At 38.6% G+C, this 19,923-nt stretch overlaps 1 protein-coding gene across 1 annotated transcript; it reads right to left on the bottom strand.

Moving 5' to 3' along the window:
- Window positions 1–1,791: 1,791 nt before the first annotated feature.
- LOC135479003 (long-chain-fatty-acid--CoA ligase 4-like) lies at window positions 1,792–19,598 on the bottom strand. Its single transcript, XM_064758702.1, is given in 18 exon segments — window positions 1,792–2,614; window positions 3,038–3,313; window positions 4,939–5,139; window positions 5,607–5,681; window positions 6,982–7,154; window positions 7,798–7,937; window positions 8,353–8,424; window positions 8,840–8,904; window positions 9,549–9,607; window positions 10,497–10,566; window positions 10,802–10,876; window positions 11,343–11,416; window positions 11,418–11,482; window positions 12,420–12,526; window positions 13,272–13,449; window positions 14,333–14,542; window positions 15,172–15,378; window positions 19,465–19,598. Coding segments are annotated over 17 exon segments (2,130 nt in total). The 5' UTR covers window positions 15,307–15,378; window positions 19,465–19,598; the 3' UTR covers window positions 1,792–2,459.
- Between the last annotated feature and the right edge of the window lie 325 nt (window positions 19,599–19,923).

The raw sequence follows: 19,923 nt of genomic DNA, 5'->3' as shown, positions 1-19,923 counted from the left end.
TCAATTAAACAAATGTCTAAACCCACAACAAATTAAAACGGAGATGAAATAAAATTAACTCATTCTTCAACTTTTAATAATCTGAGTTTAGTGATAACATTGTCTGTGTAAGCAAATGTCAATTGTGTGATTTTATTAAGCTAAGCAATACAAAGGTCTCAAAAATATGTCATAAGTAAACACTCTTTATCCAACAAATTTGTACTTATTTGATTGGTGTTTCACGACGTACTTGAGAATACTTCACTTATATGACTGTGGCAAGCATTATGGTGGGAGGAAACAGTGCAGAGCCCGGGGGAAACCCATGACCCCCTGCTGGTTGTTGACGGACCCACTTACGACCGGAGAGGAGGCAATCCAACAACAACAAAAATCACTGGTTATTGGTACAGGTACAAATATGCACAGATAAAAATTCTTGAATAGCTATGTGCTATCAGTATATATACATGGGAATCAATATATACTCTATAACGGATCCAACAGCTACACATACTGAGGTCCTATTTGGCATTTTTTCTGTGAACCCTGAAGTAAAATGTATTCTGGTACATAAATACAGAGTGTAAATTGCTGATAATGTCATACACGCAGTCAGTCAGACAGTCAGTCGGTCGGTCAGTCAGACAGACAGACAGACAGACAGACGGACGGACAACATCTTGCACAATGTCTTCAATAATTCTATGGCACAACAGCATGGCTGTACAGTACTGTAAATAACCCAAAATCTTCCACATGACTAAGTCGCATATTTTGCCCAATTCTGAAAGTTCTATTGATCTTAGAAGGTTGTTCTGAGGTTTGTATGGAAGGTAGGAGGACAATCACCTTAAAAAATGTAAAATTCAGCATTTTTTGGGGAGGGGGGAGGGAGGATTTTGGGCATTTACCATACCTTGGTGGTTACAACCAAAATATACATACTACAGGTAATGTAGATATACGAACACAGGTGCATGCCTGAGGTTTAATGTCGGACTTCACCATTTTTCAGTTATATGACGACCAATATACAAACATGAACTACTTAACTCATATTTATATATATATATATATATATATATGAATTCAGTATGCCATACATAACTACATGGTTCAATGTGTTTCAGGACTGTAAAGCAGATTTTTTGGATTTGTCAATAATTCGTCTGGTTTCTAGAAGATGTGACTCTTTTCACTGAATGTCTTTCACTTTGTCTGGATTACATGAAAGTACATGTATTATGTTGTTACAGCGTTCCCTGTGTCAGGACGGGTCTGCGATCAATAGCCATCCAAATGAGAAATCCAGGGCTCATGGCTTCTGAGACAGATACTAGCATAAAAAAAGCATAATTTTGTGATCTCCAGTGACAGATACTAGCATAATTTGTGATTTTCAGCATTTTTGAGCCAAATCTAATCTTTTATACAAAAGCTTTTGAAAGTCAAAAGAAATTCCTCAAGAAAGAGCAAGAAGACATTACTGAGACATGAAATTCCCCATCACACAACAAATATCAAAAGAGCAGTCTTATAATACTAAAGCTGAGGACATACTAGACAGAGTTTTTCGTTTATAGGGACGAATTTAATCACCCATGAAAATTGGCTGACAATATTCCCTACATAATGGCAGACACACTAGGCTGATTTTCTTGTTGATCGTGGTCAGTTGGTTATGTCATGTGACCTAGTAAACCATGTGACACAAATAAAATTTCACACTTCAACACAATTCCGTATTGTTTGATTGGTCACCTCGATCGCCGAAATTCACTGGAGCAGACACACTTTAAGCAGACACCAATTTCCGGGTGGACAGGATTGCCAGGGAAATACACCTTCCCTGGCACTGACACACAAGGCGGATTTTTAGAAATTTACAAAGTAGGCCTGTATGAGGGACAAAATCCGCCTGGTGTGTCCCCAGCTTAATAACATCGCTAATACTTCTAATAGGTCAAACAGTTCGTCAAACATTTGTCATCATGAAAGCCATCACTGATAACATGTTCAAGAACAGAGAAGCCCCATGACACAACTGATACATAAAAGTGCTGGACAGGTGCCAAATTTCACGAGCTGGCCATGTGATGGTTCTCCACCAATCAGATGAGGAAACCCGTATGAAAGTGGGACAACAAGCTGTACAAAGCAACTAATGAAACAAAACTTAAAACCTGTTTCTCATATGCTTTAAACTTTGCCTCTGTCTCGTCTGTTAAGTGGGTTTCTGCAACCAATCGCCTACGCAAACAGACAGACGGGCCACACTTTACAAACCCTTGTGGTCATGTGCACAAAATGTGATGTATGGTTGTGACTTAACACGCTAACGGACACACGGGCACTAAACAGGAATCATCCATAATGGTCGTACCTACATGTGTGTATAATATCAAAGGTCATTTACATATGTACCTATTTACACACAGACACATGTCACGGGAACTTCAAGTCACCGCTGAAAGTTATTTAGAATACATTTGTTTTATTTCGTCCTTGAATGTTTCGTTGATCTGTTTACGCTTCAGTTTGTAAGCGTCAGTCACCAGTCCCCTGTCTGGTGTCCATGGCTCTGAGCATAAACACACCTTCTGCGGGATTTCAAACTTCTCCAGTTTACCTGAAGCAAAACGCAAGTGTTACAGTTATTTTATCTATTTATTTGATAGGGATTTGGTGCTATGCTCAAGAATATTTCACTTTATTTATTTATTCAATTTGGATTTGGTGCTATACTCAAGAATATTTCTCTTATATCTTAATTTCTCTGACTGGGATTTTGGCACTGTACTCAAGAATATTTCACCTACATAATGGCCGACACTTTTACTGGTGGAGGAGAACAACCGGTCTTCATGATTGACTTATTTATTTATTTAATAGGTGTTTCACGCTATACTCTAGAATATTTCTGTTATATGACAGTGGCCAGCATTACGGAACACTAATCACTCAGCCACAGAGACTCCTGTTTCGTGAAAAAGGGCACATATGTCAGCTATACTGAATCTATTTTTACTCAGTAATAACCTCTCATCCTCACCTTTGCGACCAAATTCCGTTAAGAGCTTAACAGCTTCTTTCTCCACTTTCTTGCTAGAGCACAGTTTTTGTACATCCTCGGATTCCTCACCGATACGCGAGGCCACCTGACGCAGGTTTTTGTTGTTGGGCACGATAAGTACAACGGTGTAAGAGTGCTGACTGTCGGCAAACACGCAAACTTGATCCACGATGGGACACAGCTTCAAGGCCGTCTCAATCTTCCCCAGGGAAACATACTCTCCGGACTGAAGCTTAACCAGATCCTTCTTCCGATCTGGAATAAACAACATGTTAACGTTCAACTGTTTGTTTGATTTTATTCTGGTTTAACATATTAATGGAACAGGGTCATATATAAGCACTATCTACCTCTGAGCTGAAGGGAATTTCCCTTTAGTCTAGTAACTAAGGTAGAAGTGTTGACTTGTAACCCAAAGATCGCTGGTTCAAACCCCCCAGCTGGTAGCCCCCTCACACTTGGAGCTGCGAACATGGTTGCTTGGGTGGCTTATACAGCAGCCGTGATTTGGTGTGTGATCAATTCTCCTTTCCTGGGTAGTCATGAGGGCATGACTAGGAAACTAAGGGTGAATGTAAAAGGGTGATATATAAGCGCTATCTACCTCTGGGGTGGATGGTAACTCCTAACCCAGAGACTGCTGGTTGAAATCCCCAGCTGGTAGCAAAAGTGGTCAGCTTTATGAGAGGAGGAAACGAAGCACAGCCTGGGAGAATAACCTGCAGTCCACAATCTTAGGCTTACACCTGTCTAAAGTCATAAAATTCATAATTCCACTGTTTCTCGGAAGAAATATACGAATAAATTTCCGCGAATTTTGCACCCACTAAATCAGCATTGGAAAATGAGCATCTGGTAGAAACCGAGAACATCCAACATCTGACTCAGCTGCTCAAAGTTGAGCATGTTTGAAGTTTCTACAACTCGAAGTATCCAGAATTGTTGGTGTATACCTGCTATATTCAAAGTTGATGACTGTGAGGCATCAAATGCAACAGGTCACATGATATGTTGCTATGGCACAATTTTCAGTCAACTTAAGCACACCACAACATACAGGTGCCAAATTCTTCTAATCTCTGTGACACCTGGTCTGCTCTTTTTGAACAAAATACATGTCATTATAACAAGAATATTTATCTTCTCTTTTCTTACATGGTTAGACCATCTAATGAACAACACACTCATTACTTTTCAACATAACTGGGAGGCAAATGTAATTGTTTGTTTTCAGCAATATTAATATCTGTCCTAAAACTTAGAAGGATTGGAATAATCTGGTCAGACACCGTCAAATGCTTACGATCGCAAGGTTTCACCAATCTATGACATAACCATTATGCTGACTTTATTGTTCTTCTTATATGCCGACTTTGTGGAACTGAGCCCAGACAATAAGGCTTAACAACACAGCTTGCATGGAACTAACTGCCTTTTTTAAATTACAAAATCTAAACAAAATACGAATTGTAATAGAAAAGAATTCTCAAACAATGCAGATTCTCAAGGTAAAAGTTTGGTCCGAAAGGCAGTAAAATGCACTGTTTTCTTCTGTGATGCTGCAGTGCATGTGCTATTCATGTTTTAGGGTCACTTCTACACCAATAATTGTCACATAATGAAGGAAAGAGTACATTAGTTGTTTTGAACCGTTTTGATACATGCGGGAAAGAGTTTTATGAGTTCCCCATTATCATTATGATTCTTTTCTTTCTCTGATTTTATGATAAGTATCATGTGTGTTGTTGTGGCACACAGTCTAATGTTAATTCATTCTCATATATCCTAACTCTTAAGCTAAATTTGATCATGCCATTTTCTATACCCTTTCTTAAAATTGTTTAAATTTATACAAGGTAAGAAAAGGTTGAACTACTGACCTATAATCTTGAGACAACCGTCTGGTTCAAATTCTCCTATATCTCCGGTACAGAAATACCACTGGCCCTTGATTTTGGTGAAGTCCTCTTTGGTCAGATCTTCATTTTTGTAGTAACCCTCGGCAACATTTCCTCCTCCAATCAGAACCTCTCCTTGAGGATTGCTGTTTTCATCCCCAGAATTCTCACTTGTGTAGCCCCCTGTTATACAATTATAAAGTAAGTCAGATGTGTGAAATCAGCCTGAACAGAAACAAGGACAAATTAACAGATGTGACATCCCACAAAAGTTGATGTCAGCTTACACTCAGGCCTCCAGTCAAATCAATGCGAGCGAATCAGGTTTTACCTGATGCAGCTGCAAGTAATGTCAAGCAAAAACCAAAATTTTAATTTGAAGATTCTACTTATCAAGAATTTAGTTTTAGAATCTGGATAAAAAACTGTTACAGCATTGAAGTTAAAAATAATTGAGACAAAAGGGCTACATATGTACTGTAAAATTGTTTACCTGTGTTTAAATGAAGAGACTTCAAAAACTGTCCCAAGGCCGCTTTAGCACATTTACCTGCTGTATATGCCTTGACAAAGGCTGAAAATACCGACTTCAATCCGGCATCGCTGCTGTAGCAGCTACATTTTAGTAGACTGTATTTTTTTTTACTTACCTTCTTCCCAATCCCGTAGTCTAATCTCGCAGCAGGATAATGGAGCTCCCACTCGTCCTGTGCTCAGGTCATGCACTGCCAACAGAGGATGTCATCATACTATACAGAGTGACAGAAATCTTCACAGACAGCTTTGCACTTCTATTGTCAGATGTCACCAACCATATTTCTCTATTGCAATTCTTCAAAAATTCAAACGTTTGCAAGATTTTTACTCAGGCATATTCTGGAGGTATAATTTTGTGTACACGGATAAAATTATACGTTCTGGGAAGTCCTGGATTGTCTCCCAAATCAAATTACAAATGTGCATAAATTGCAATGAAAGTTGCTCTTTCATTTGTGAAAAGGCTGAGGAATTAAGGTAGTTATTTTTGCTCCTTTGCTGCAATGTTAAATGCCAGAACTTTTAACAGTGTTTCTGTGGTATCATTAAGACCTCTCTATGAAGGGGGAAAGTCTAAATTTATTTTCCCTATTTCTAGGGAAACCAGAGTGCATGGCAGACACTAGAGTGTATGGAGGAAACCAGAGTGCATGCAGGAAACCAGATTGCATGGAGGAACCCAACTTTGGCATGTTGCTGGCGAACTCTCCCATATCTGTGACATTCATGAATGCCATATTAGCAGGGTTAATAATCAGATTTATGTCAGCTTTAAATCAGTTTTCATCACCTAATACAAAACCCCATTACTCAAATTGTAATTGTTATACGATGTGCTGAAGTGTACTACTGAAGTTGAAAACACCTCTGAATCGACTACACTAGTTCATAACCATAAAAAAAAGGTTTTTTCTTTCCAATAAATACTTTTGTTCAGGCAATTGGAACTACTGTAAATCTTCAATTTTTCCATTCACAGAAGCACTTTTTTTTCAGTGGAATATATAAATAGAATTCTTTTCAAATTGAAGCTAAAACTGATTTATTTATATCATTAAAAAGGCAAGCTTCATAAAACTGAAAATTATTTCTCCGCAACTCATAGCTCTCTCAGAATGTTTCAAAATATTAGTTTCAGAGGTGTTTGGAAAGGTGGAAGAATTAAGGTATGGATCTGTAAGAAAAAAAAAAAAAACTGAATTCCAGAGAACCACATGCCTGTGTAAGTGGGCAGGCAAGAGATTTCCAGAGGCAGACCACACAAGCAACCCACTTATTACTGTCAAACATGACAACCTGAGAAGGCCATGTCTACTGAAATAGTCATGTGACGTTTGCCCTGCACAACCATATCTAGCCCCTCACCCTAGTGATAAGGCCTGCAATCTGGCCTGGCCCATTAACTTTTGTCAATGACTGCTGACAGTTCACAGAATCGTCAACAACAAATTTCACGTAAACCTGGTGACAGAATGGTCTTCCCCTTACCTTCAGCTATGGTCCCTGCCCCACAGGTTTCCGTAAGGCCGTATCCCTGCCCCACAGAGCAGCAGAAGCAAATATTCATGAAGCGCTGGGTGTCAGATGCGAGAGGGGCGCCGCCACTAAGGATCATCCTGACCCTACCACCAAGGATGGCGCGGATCTTCTTGAAAAGTATCCTATATAAAGAGAAAAGTCATCAGTCTAATTCTTCAATCTTTTCAACCACCACTGCGATCAATATCTCGAAACGTGCGAGGGAAAAATAGGGCTGGTAACGAAATAATTTGCATAGTTTTAAGAAGCTTGCACCTTTAATGACACAAACAGATCATTTTTAGCGTAATTTTCAAAATAACTGTATGCACAGATTGCACTAAAAAAGTGCTTTAGTGGTTTAAAAAGGTTGAGTACTCTAATTTCTCAACCTTTTCACATATGAAAGAACAACTTTCGGCGTAATTTATGCACATTTTTAATTTGATTTTGGTGACAAAGCTACATTGGCCGGATTGGCCAATGTTAGAGCTTCACAAAAAGTATAATTTTATCAGTTAACATCGAATAATGCCTTCCTAATATGCTTGAATAAACACCTTGCAAACATGCAAATTGTTGAAGAATTACAATATATTCCATTTAGAACAAATGCCTGTTTCTCTATGTATGACAATACCAGAGAACAAGTGTGGTCGTCAAAAGATTTATGTAAATATACAAACAAAACAGTAATCTTGCAGGAATGTATAACAGGACGAATATTTGACCCGGTTTATCAAAAGGAAAATTCCCAGATCAAGGTTAAGGCAGTCATAAACTCACCTGTTCAGAATGGGAGTGTCATAGCCACTCTCCAGACGTCTGCTCTTGTAGTCATAAGCAAATTTGAACATTCCCTCACTAAAAGGCCCTCCGCTAGTCACTTTGTCCCACACGGCTTTATAGAGACGATCCATAATGACCTGATGAACAGGTTAAATTGTAAAACATTTCATGTGTGTTGATATTTACAATGTAGATTCAAATGTAATTTCATTATGATAAACAGGTGACAATAATAATAAACAACAGCTGATATATACTGGATTTTGAGATGAATATATCAAGAAGAGTGTGATAAGGGGCTTGTTTCACAAAACGCACCTAACGATTATATGATGGTAACAACTGTTATGTTGTCATGAAACTTACAAGCATGTAACAGTAACTTACATTTAACACAATTTGCGAAAGTGGAGGGGGGGGGGGGGAGTTGGGGAGGGCAGGTTTTAAAACAGGCTCAGTGAGGTTTGATAATTCAAAATCATTTCCTTCTGACCATCAAACTAAGGGGAAGGAGAGAAGGGAAGAAACTCACGTAGAAGGACGTCTACTTACCGGCACAGCTGCCATTAGTGTAGGCTTCAACACTGTAGCATCTCCTTGACTACCACGCTTTATTTTACTTGACTAAGGAGAGAGACAAAGGTCAAGAATTATAGCATAATCTAACATTTCCAAACCAGAATATCTTCACTTACTGACTGGTCCTCAGGATGTATTTAAAAATGCAGTTCTAAACCTCATCATCATATTTAGTGCACCACAATTTATCCACATAATTTAACAGAGAATAAAATATATCAGAAGGGTAAAAGTTCAATTTTGTGCACATTGGGATGCTAGATACAGGTTAGTCTACACAGAGATGTTCAAATCGCAGTAAAAACGCATCATTTGCATTGGTCGGCACATACACCAAAAAGTGTGACATACTAAAGGAAAGAAAATAACACAGATTTGGACCTCATTTTAAAAAACAGAAAAGATTTTAACAAATTCTCCATTTATAGAATTATAATCATAATACTTCACACTGACATACCTGGTCTGTCAAGGTCAGAGGTGAAGAATAACCTAGCGATGTTCCATGGGCTAAACAGGCCAATTCTGCAAAAAACAAAACACAGTCAACGGTTGGCAATATAAATACCTATAGCAGGGATTCATAGGGTAAAAGCTAAACATTGGGGTAAAAAATACACCATTATGTGTCTTTCTGGTACAAATACTCAAATATATAGCATATGAGCGGTCGACTTCAATCGCCAATGGCTGCATCCATGACAAGCCGAGGTGGTCATGCGTGTATTGGCTGTAATTAATAAAAATTAATGAAAATATATATATATATATAGACAATTTAATTTGGAGTTTCTGCTGGCAAAAATTTGCACTATGAATCCCTGTAAAGCTTATCAATTTAATGCAAAGTTTTTGTTATAGGTGTCATTTGAAAGCTTGAAAATCTCCATGAACTCCACAAATAATAATCGAAACATTAATCCTTAAATGACAATAACAACGCTGTTCATCTGATGTTTGAAATCTGCTGTATTAATAACAATAACTGGTTGATATTTCCACAGTTTTTACATTAATGTTAGTCACTGATAATATCATCAAAAATGTAAAAATACATAAAAATACACAAAAACGGTTTTATGAAAGACATCTATCTTTTGATTACATATTTATTTACATGTATCAAAAGTGAAAAACAGAATCAGAATTGAGAACAGATTTGTTGTTACCTGCAGTGAGTTCCAAAACATGAGCCAAGGGGAGGTAAGCAATGTATGTGTCATTGTGACTGTAAAAGAGATAAAAGATATGATTATTTAAGGGTACACTTGCATATCTCTAAAATTGCATCAATCTCCTTTTTGTAGCCATATATATTCAAATAAATCTCCCAATAAAAAGATTCCAGGAAGGTTAAATTAATTTCTTTGAGCTACTGAAGTACATTGCGCTGCGTTTAGATCGATTTTTCCTGTCACAAAACAAATATTGACAGAGGGAAATGTTTAATAACTCAGTCACTGAAGTTTGATGTTGAACAGTCAAAAAAAACACACACACCCCAAAAAAAACCCAAAAAACAAAAATAAAAACAAACACACGAGCATTACTTAGTATGGTAGTGTTGTTTAAACAAAACCCTTTTGCTTAAGCTACAAATCATTTTATTTTTTTTTTTTTGTACGTTTTTTTAGCCCCGGACCATGTCCTCGACAGAACCTAAAATATTATCCACATGACACAGATTTCCATCTGAAGAGTGAGCTGAAACTTACCTGCTACATGTCATACATGGAAGGTCAAGGCCACATTTAACTCACCATCTGAAGAGTGAGCTGAAGCTTACCTGCTATATGTCATAAACGGAAAGGTCAAGGACACATTTAACTCACCATCTGAAGTGTGAGCTGAAGCTTACCTGCTACATGTCATACACGGAAAGGTCAAGGACACATTTAACTCACCATCGAAGAGCGAGCTGAAGTTTACCCGCTACATGTCATACACGAAAAGGTCAAGACACATTTAACTCACCATCTGAAAAGCGAGCTGAAGGTTACCGCTACATGTCATACACGAAAAGGTCAAGGACACATTTAACTCACCATCTGAAGAGCGAGCTGAAGCTTACCCGCTACATGTCATACAAGGAAAGTTAAAGGACACATTTCACTCACCCAAGGTTAGGGATGACCTTACACTGTCCAGACATCCCACACATGAGGTTACCGTGGTTTATTATCACAGCTGGTTACAATGGAAAGAAAATCATAAATTAATTAATCTGACATCACTAACATGTATCTTTAAAAATGTTTGTTTCCTCTTCATTTTTTTTTTTTATCATACCACGTATTTACAGTTAACCTACCACTTTTTAACTCATTACGAGAATTTTATGAAACCCTTACCTGACAACTCTTAACACGCACTAACTAAATTACACCCCATGCCCCATCCACTGATCACAATAGCAACTCACCTTTTGGAACCCCTGTAGAACCGCTGGTGTACATGATGAATGCAGTGTCTTCACGAGTCGGTTTGGAAATTCTCCCTGAACACAATGACACATACAAAACTCATTTTTTTTAAACTGATTTTATTGCCGACCTTCAAGAGAACAGAATTACACAAGCCCTCATTCAACAGTTACATAAACTTTGAATTTCAAGAAATCGCTTAAAATGCTGAGGTTTAAATCTGAGTTGTTTTTTTTTGTAGCATTGAAGGAAATATACAGACTTGATAGGTTAACTTAAGCCTTGTTTATTTATTTAATTATTTAAATTATTTACTTTTCCAGGAAAGATTTAACAAAGTAAAATATTGGTCTAAAGGTAAGTTGGGTTGAATCCAGACAGGTGATGAACACCCAATGGCACCCGCCTCAAGTACAAACGGATTAACACGAGATGAGGAATCATGGCCAGCTTTATTCTGAGCTCACGGCAGACGTATTGCCAAATTCGCTCCAGCGTTTTACCGCATGTCGCGGAGTACTGACCCAGAAAATGATTTACCTGTTTTATTCTCCTCTCCCATAGTTTCCACCTCCTTCATGGAACAGACCTTTACTCCATCAGGCACCTCCTTAGGGGATACTCTTCCCTCCATTCATGTAGATGATATGCGTCACCTTGGGAATCTCACCTAGAATACCCTGATAACAAACAAATTTGTTGTCTTTAGGGGCACCTAGCGTAAATAAAATAAATCGTTCCTTAAATGATCAAAAAAATATACATAAATCGATCCCTAGATTTACAAGAAAATTGAATAAAAATAATTTAATAAAATCAATCTGTCCTTAAATGAACAAAAATTAAATAAAAACCAGTTGACATGTCATTTTTAAAGGCATCTAGTTTGAATAAAATAAATTGATCTCAAGATGCACAAGAAAACTGAATAAAAAACTCTTGACGTTGTTTTCAGATGTATCTAAATTGAATTTTAAAAAAAAACATCGGTTCCTAGATGGACAAGAGAATTGAATAAAAAAGGTTGACATGTAGCTTTCAGGTATTTCCATTCCACTGATAAGCTTCATAAAGTAGAGTATTATGATAACTCCAACAAAAGATACAAGGCGATGATACATGATACTTTGGGTATAATTTAAACCATTTTCAATGAAAATTCTCATTCACTGTCAATGAAAATGTTTTAAATAAAACCAAAATGTTCAATCATGCATCATCTTGTTTCTTTTTGTTGGAGTTACCTTAATACTCTACTACATGTAGCTTTTAGCAGTGTCTAGCTTTAATAAAATAAAATCGGTCCCTAGATACACAAGAGAACTGAATAAAAAATGGTTGATTTAATCAAAGGTACTAGTCCTTCTACAGAAGAGATACTCAGAAGTTGACAGTGGAGATATGATTTTGTGGGTTAAAGCCTCAAATCTTTCTTTCTCTCTTCAATGTATATGCCATATCTGAAACACCATTTTGCTTACGCTTACCCCAGACTTGTATATCTATCAGCCGAACGGCAGAGAGCCAATCAGACTTGAGGGCAGGTTGTGTATGTTGTTATAGTAACAGGATGTTTTTGTCTGTTTCATTACAGGAAACAGAGGCAAATTTACCAACCTTGAACTTGGGCAGGAGGTCAGCTGTGGTAATAACATGTGTGACTTCAGACTCGTTGATTCCGTGAATGATGGCTTGTTCTCCAAGAGTGGAGTACAGGGTAACAACTGGAAAGCAACAATGAAAGTTAGTTACATGCAGCGATATGGAAAATAAAAGTATTGTAAGAAATAAGCATTTGACTACATGTATGCTATGGGTGAGTACAGAGTCTCATCTGGAAAGCAAAAGTGAAAGCAGGTTACACGTGGCTATATTGAAAATGAAAATGTTGTGCGTGGATGTACTTTTTATGGTGTGGAGAAAGATCTCATAACTGTACATTCCTGGATAAGAAAGTACGAGGAACAAAGAACTTTGTTAACCAGGAATGTACAGTTACAAGGTCTTTCTCTCACTCAGACAGTTGAATTAGCATTATGCAATTAACGATTCCTGTGTTTAGCAGTGGAAGGGAGAGGAGATACGAAGTGCACAGCTAGCACAGGCATATGTTTTAGTTCTGGTTCTTTATGTCTTGCGTTCGTTAACCTTGTCCAATATGACATTTTAATATATAGATAACAAGTGGGAAACTACATGTACATCAGTAACTTGACAAAGGTTGGTGGTTTAATCCCAGTACTTCCTCAATCATGAAAATTGACCACCATACGATAAATGAAGAATTCTTGAGTGTAACACTTGATCAATTACTTCAGGGAGCTACTGAGTATTCTTTCCTTCGTCAAGCTGACCGAATCAGATCTGTAAAATTTGCGCATGAATTTTCAGGAACCCAGGATCATAGCCTTCCATTGGCCAAAACGGAACATGTCCTAGCAAAGCAGTATCAAAGGGGGAGTAACTCACCTGGAACATTGAAGCGCAGACACGACTGGGCAGCTATCATCCATTCTGGTCGAGTTTCAGCAAAAATCAGGACATTTGTTCGAGGTTTCTGACCTAGTGATCGCAAACCGAAACCAAACTTCTTGACACGCTCTCCGACCTGCTCAAAATTCTCCCAATGATATTCTCCAAGGATGACCTGAAGGACAATTATGGATCAGGTCAAATAAATAAAGGCAATTTATCATTGCCACTGCAATTTAACATTTATTTAACTGTCACGTTGTTGTTGAACGCCATACTCCAGAATTTTTCACTTTGTATGATGGCAGTCATTTTTATGTGAGAAGGAAACTGGTGTCCTAGAGATTTTGGGTTGTTTTATTTGATTGGTGTTTTACGCCATACTCAAGAATATTTCACTTATACGACGGCGGCCAGCATTATGGTGGGAGGAGACCAGGCAGAGCCCGTGGGAAACCGGCAGACCTTCCCACGTACAGCTGGAGAAGAAGCCAGCATAAGCTGGACTTGAACTCACAGCGGCCACATCAGTGAGAGACTCCTGGGTCATTATGCTGCACTAGCATGCTAATTAACTTTATATGTATAAGAACAAACTGTAATATTTCATAATTTGTAAACTGTTGTCTGAGGACATTCGTTTTCAAGGGATTTTCTACTCATAAGATCAAAAAGTTCAACAAGTTTGGTAAACATCATCGACTTCTTCCAGCACAACTTTTCATTTAGGCAGATATGAGTACATTCACCCAAAGCTGATCAAGGTGTTGAAATTAATTTATTCGCTAATATTTCTTTTGTGAACGGTAACTTACTTGGCATCAGTGTTTTTAGCAACACTGACAATTTTGTGAAAGTACTGTGATATTGACAGTCCCATCAGTGTACAAGTAGAAAATTTTTTACAACCAATAATCGAAGAACTATATTTGTCTTCATTTATCTTAGTCATCTACATGTATCCCTATGCAAGAAATATATGAAAACTTTGCAATCTACTCTAAGGCAATATAATGGGAGATTATTCAAACTGCGACAGATTGGTTTGCAATAGGTACCTTTTTGAAGACTTTCCCATTGGGTTGCACCTCTTCGTCTTCACTGAGCAGAACACGGGAGCCCAAACACTGTCGATTTCCATATAACCGCACAGCGCGTGAGAACAAATCATCCAGCGTGTTGCATTCTGGGAATAGCGTCGTGGTCAGATTATCCATATGCTCCACAGCTCTGTAAGGGGCGCCTGGTTCATCCGACACAGGTTTAGCCTAAATAAAAACAAGGAAAGCACATCGGATTATGCGTCTGATTGGTGTGAACATTTTTATGTTGTGCTCAAGAATTTTTTCACCAAAACATTGATCTGTTTTACCACAGAGCTCAGCCATTTGCCTCTAAAATTTCTTATAGCTATGCATCACCATGCGACCATCTGTAACCAGATGATCCCATTTCTCAACTTCAATTTACCAATATGAGGTTGGTTGTTTCCGTGATGGTATGCAAAAACTGACATACATTGCAGTTCAGAGATCAGGGCTTGAATGAACAGATAGCTGCACATCAGTTGCACATCTTTCCCACAATTTTATAGGTACTTCTGGTAATATCCACTTGTGGGAAATACGTACCTGTACAGCATTCAGGTTTCCTTGTTTACTGTAATTCTTCAACTTTTTTTGGCGTGCTTGCAAGGTGTTTATTCAAACATATTCTCAAGGCATTATTCTGTGCAAACTTGATAAAATTACACTCCTTGTGAAGCCGTGAAATTGGCCAATCCAACCAATCTAGTTCTGCCTCCAATATCAAATTCAAATTGTGCATAAAATGGAGTGAAAGTTGCTCTTTCAGAAACAAAAAGGTTGAGAAATGAGTGCAGTTTGGCTCCACTTACCTTAATCCTGTTGCTAAGCCGGACCTTACGGCTAGGGTTACAGATTATGTAGTACGGTATGAATGTGATGATGTCATAGATGTAAGACAACGCTTTGAGCAGACCAAAGGTCAGCTTTATAAAAATGTCCCCCATCGCCTTCTATTTGGAGGCCTGAAGCTCGATGATACCCGCCAAACAGAGATTAAACACTCCACAAACGTGCACCTGTGGGAAGAAATAAAAAAAAGAAAGAAACAAATTATTTTGAAAAATAATGTCAACATAATGTCTGAATGGCTGATTGGTTTGGCTAGAATTAAGATCTGTAGCCATGGTAACTGTCAATGTGATGCTGCATTGATGATTGGTTTACCTGTGATTTGAATTCATCACCATGGTAATTCACAAACTTCTTGACTGTGCATAACAGCCAATCCTGCAGCATGTTGATATGAACATAAGCCTCGAACGTCGCCGACTGGTTGCCCCTATGGTAGCACTTCAAAGAATAGGGCCTGACATTTCTGCCATCACATACATGTACACGTAGGTCTCGAACTGGTTGCCCCTATGGTAGCACTTTAAAGAACTGCACTAACCAAAGCCTTCGCTGGCTACACTGTACATGTAGGTCTCTGAATGGAAGCCCCATGGTAGCACTTTAAACAACTTGGCCACCCAAAGGGTTGACACTTCTGCCATCATGTACATGTATGTTGGTCTCTGACTGGAAGCCCCATAGTAGCACCTTAAACAACTTGGTCACCCAAGGGGTTGACACTTCTGCCATCATGTACATGTATGTTGGTCTCTGACTGGAAGCCCCATGGTAGCACCTTAAACAACTTGGTCACCCAAGGGGTTGACACTTCTGCCATCATGTACATGTATGTTGGTCTCTGACTGGAAGCCCCATGGTAGCACTTTAAACAACTTGGCCACCCAAAGGGTTGACACTTCTGCCATCATGTACATGTATGTTGGTCTCTGACTGGAAGCCCCATGGTAGCACCTTAAACAACTTGGTCACCCAAGGGGTTGACACTTCTGCCATCATGTACATGCATGTTGGTCTCTGACTGGAAGCCCCATGGTAGCACTTTAAACAACTTGGTCACCCATGGGGTTGACACTTCTGCCATCATGTACATGTATGTTGGTCTCTGACTGGATGCCCCATGGTAGCACTTTAAACAACTTGGCCACCCAAAGGGTTGACACTTCTGCCATCATGTACATGTATGTTGGTCTCTGACTGGAAGCCCCATGGTAGCACCTTAAACAACTTGGTCACCCAAGGGGTTGACACTTCTGCCATCATGTACATGCATGTTGGTCTCTGACTGGAAGCCCCATGGTAGCACTTTAAACAACTTGGCCACCCAAAGGGCTGACACTTCTGCCATCATGTACATGTATGTTGGTCTCTGACTGGATGCTCATGTAGGTCTTAAACTCGCTGTCCTAACCGTAGCACTTTAAACAACTTGGCCACCCAAAGGACTCACAATTTACATGTAGCTGTCACATACATCCACTTGTAGATCTCAAACTCGTTGCCCCTAAAACTTGTTTTTCCACATTTCCGCTGTCATGTCCACCTAACATGGTAACACAGGTCTCTGAGAGGTGAAACAATGGAGCCAACAAAATGTCACCATAGTAACAATGCTGTCACAGGCTTTGCCCTCTTAACAGCTCCTGAATCTTCCATGTCACCTAAAGTGTACACTGATGATGATGATGATGATGGCACTTATGATGGTGAGAGATCTAGTGATAACCTGAAGAATCTCAGAGCCTAGTTCACAGGCACTACAAGTAAAATAAAAACTTACTTGAAAAGGAAATTTTGCAACCGGATATAACGGCTGCAACTTAGTGCAACTCCACCTAAGACCTCAAAAGAGGACGTTACAGCTTCTTAGCTTGGGAGTTCAGCACTAAGGGGATAGTACAAGGACTGGTTGACCTGTATCAGTAAAATGGCTACGGTGGGCGGCTTATTTGCCTTCGCAAAGTCGTCTCACTGAAGCAGGACTATATAAAAGAGCAGTGGAAATCCATCCTGCAACATGGAGGCACATTACACCTGCATGCACTCTAAGGACTCCTTCGTCATCATATCACTAAAAAATTGTTAAGTATAACGTTAAACCCTAAGCACTCACTCACTCACTCACCTACTCATAGAGAAAAGACACTACACCATATTATGTATGTGTGAAATTTGGCTTTGAAAACCTGCTTAATTTTGTTCTTGAAAGAAAATGTACAAAGAAAAAGAAGAAAAAATGAACTTAAATGAACAAGTGTATGTGGGAACCAATCCAGGTATGAACGTTATCTGTTCAATACATTTTCTGGTACTCTAAATGCCCTCCACTTTAAAATGTGAAGACAGTCTCTATAATTCACACAGTTGTAATACTGGCACGGACTAGCTTCCCATACATCAATGGCCAGGGAACTGTAAAACATTCTGTTTGTCTGACTCAGTCTGGCCATGTTTACACAGTGGCCTAACAGATGTCGGTGAAGTGTAGAATTTAACAAGTAGGTCGCAAACTTACCTGTGCTAATTTCTTGTCTTCAGTTTACCAAGAAAAACACTTAAAAGTAATTATGTACTATTCATTTCTTCAGACATACATGTATATCTACCACAACATTCTTGGATAAAATCATGTTCCAGGGAAAGAATGGAGTGGAAAATTCTACCTATATTGATGTTGGATTTGTTTTGAATTTTTGTGAAAATTACATCACAGAACCAGTTTCCTGCTTAAAAATGATGTTTCTTAACCTGCATGTACATAGTGCAGATAATCTGTCAGTTTCACGCTGACTGACACACTGGTAAAAAGCTGTACTGCCATTTGTCCAAACAGCTGTACTGCCATTTGTCCAAACAGTTGTACTGCCACTTCCCCAACAGTTGTTTGGATCTGCTTTGTTCCAACATTGAAAGGTTCTGACAATCATATATTAACCACATCTGCTCATCCTCACACACCTGACAAGGAATACCTATGTCACCTTATAATCCGCTCACTGGTACAGTTACAGTGCATGTTAGTAAGACACTTCCCACTGTCCACTGGAGAATGAATCTTCACTCTGGAGCCATAACAAACAATGGCTTTTGTCAGCTGTCACGGGAATGGATTTTTCAAAAGATTTCACATTTTCAAGGAAAGGCCAGATGGTGAAATACGATACCGATCAACTGGGCACTTGGATATAAGACTCTGCATCTAAATGTACAAGATACAAGTGTGTGGTTCTGACATTGTTTATATGTAATAGTAAACACTGTTATATTTATACATATTAACTTGCATCATATAGAAGGTTATACCTACTTAGTTACTTGACTTGACACAACTAAGCCAAAAAACAGACCCTGATAAAACATGATATGTACGTGTACACCTTCCACGATATTCTTGCATGAAATAATGTTCCAGGGAAAGACTGGAGTGCAAAATTCTACCTGTATTGATGTTGGATTTGTTTTTTTGTGAAAATTACATCACAGTACTGCGCATACCCTACATTTATTTGACTGGTGTTTTACGCCATACTGCCATACAATTACAGTACTGCGCATACCCTATATTTATTTGACTGGTGTTTTACGCCATACTGCCATACAATTACAGTACTGCACATACCCTATATTTATTTGACTGGTGTTTTACGCCATACTGCCATACAATTACAGTACTGCGCATACCCTATATTTATTTGACTGGTGTTTTACGCCATACTGCCATACAATTACAGTACTGCACATATCCTATATTTATTTGACTGGTGTTTTACGCCATACTGCCATACAATTACAGTACTTCACATACTCTATATTTATTCGATTGGTGTTTTACACCATACTCAAGAATATTTCACTTATACGACGGCTGCCAGCATTATGATGAGAGGAAACCCAGCAGAACCACATTGGTGAGAGGCATCTGGGTCATTACACTGCGCTAGCGCGCTAACCAACTGAGCCAATACCCTATCAAATGACCATAAATTTCGTCCTAACTAGCCCATCATTCCTGATTCTGAGAGCTCTGTTGATTTTAGAAAGGTGTTTTGAGGTTTGCTTGAACATGAGTTGATATTCTACTGGAAAATTGTAAGTTTCAGCACCAACAATAATATTTTGTGACATTTCTTTGCCTCTAAAAATGCACTTCTGTGGGCAAAATTTTTGGTCATTTAAGGTATAGGTACAATCTAGAAGCTCATTCACTTCAGTGAAGCATTCCTTTTCCTAAAAAAGACAAACGCGATACATACATGTGATGGTAAATATCCATCCAGCCAAGATTCATTCCTACTATGTCTGCATCACATGTGAAGTACATCTATACAAGTCACTAGCACATGATGCCTCAGTCATCATCACTTGTGAGCTGTTACTTGTCTACATGTCTCCTTGTCTGCCACTGGTTAGCTTATAACATGGATGAAGTAGGTCAATATTGTCATGTCACTTCAAATATGTCTGAAGTGGTGCGCTGTTGTAGCGAAAAAAACAATATATAATTCCCACAATTCAAGTGAAAACATAACTCAAGGTCAAATGTAAGGACATTTTGATACCTTCTATAGGGACCCAAATTACAGCAAACCCTAAAAAAAGGCCCAGGTTAAGGGAATACTGCCTGGTAACTTTAACTTCAATGTTTCAAAAAACAGTCCCTGTGATCAAGTGCACGGACAATACAAAGATGTGTGAGTAATTTTTGCCTCTGT

Source organism: Liolophura sinensis, chromosome 12 (genome assembly GCF_032854445.1).
Source record: "Liolophura sinensis isolate JHLJ2023 chromosome 12, CUHK_Ljap_v2, whole genome shotgun sequence".
In the NCBI taxonomy this organism is placed as follows: domain Eukaryota; kingdom Metazoa; phylum Mollusca; class Polyplacophora; order Chitonida; family Chitonidae; genus Liolophura; species Liolophura sinensis.
Note: the sequence above shows the minus strand (reverse complement) of the source record. Positions and strands in the feature narration are given on the sequence as shown.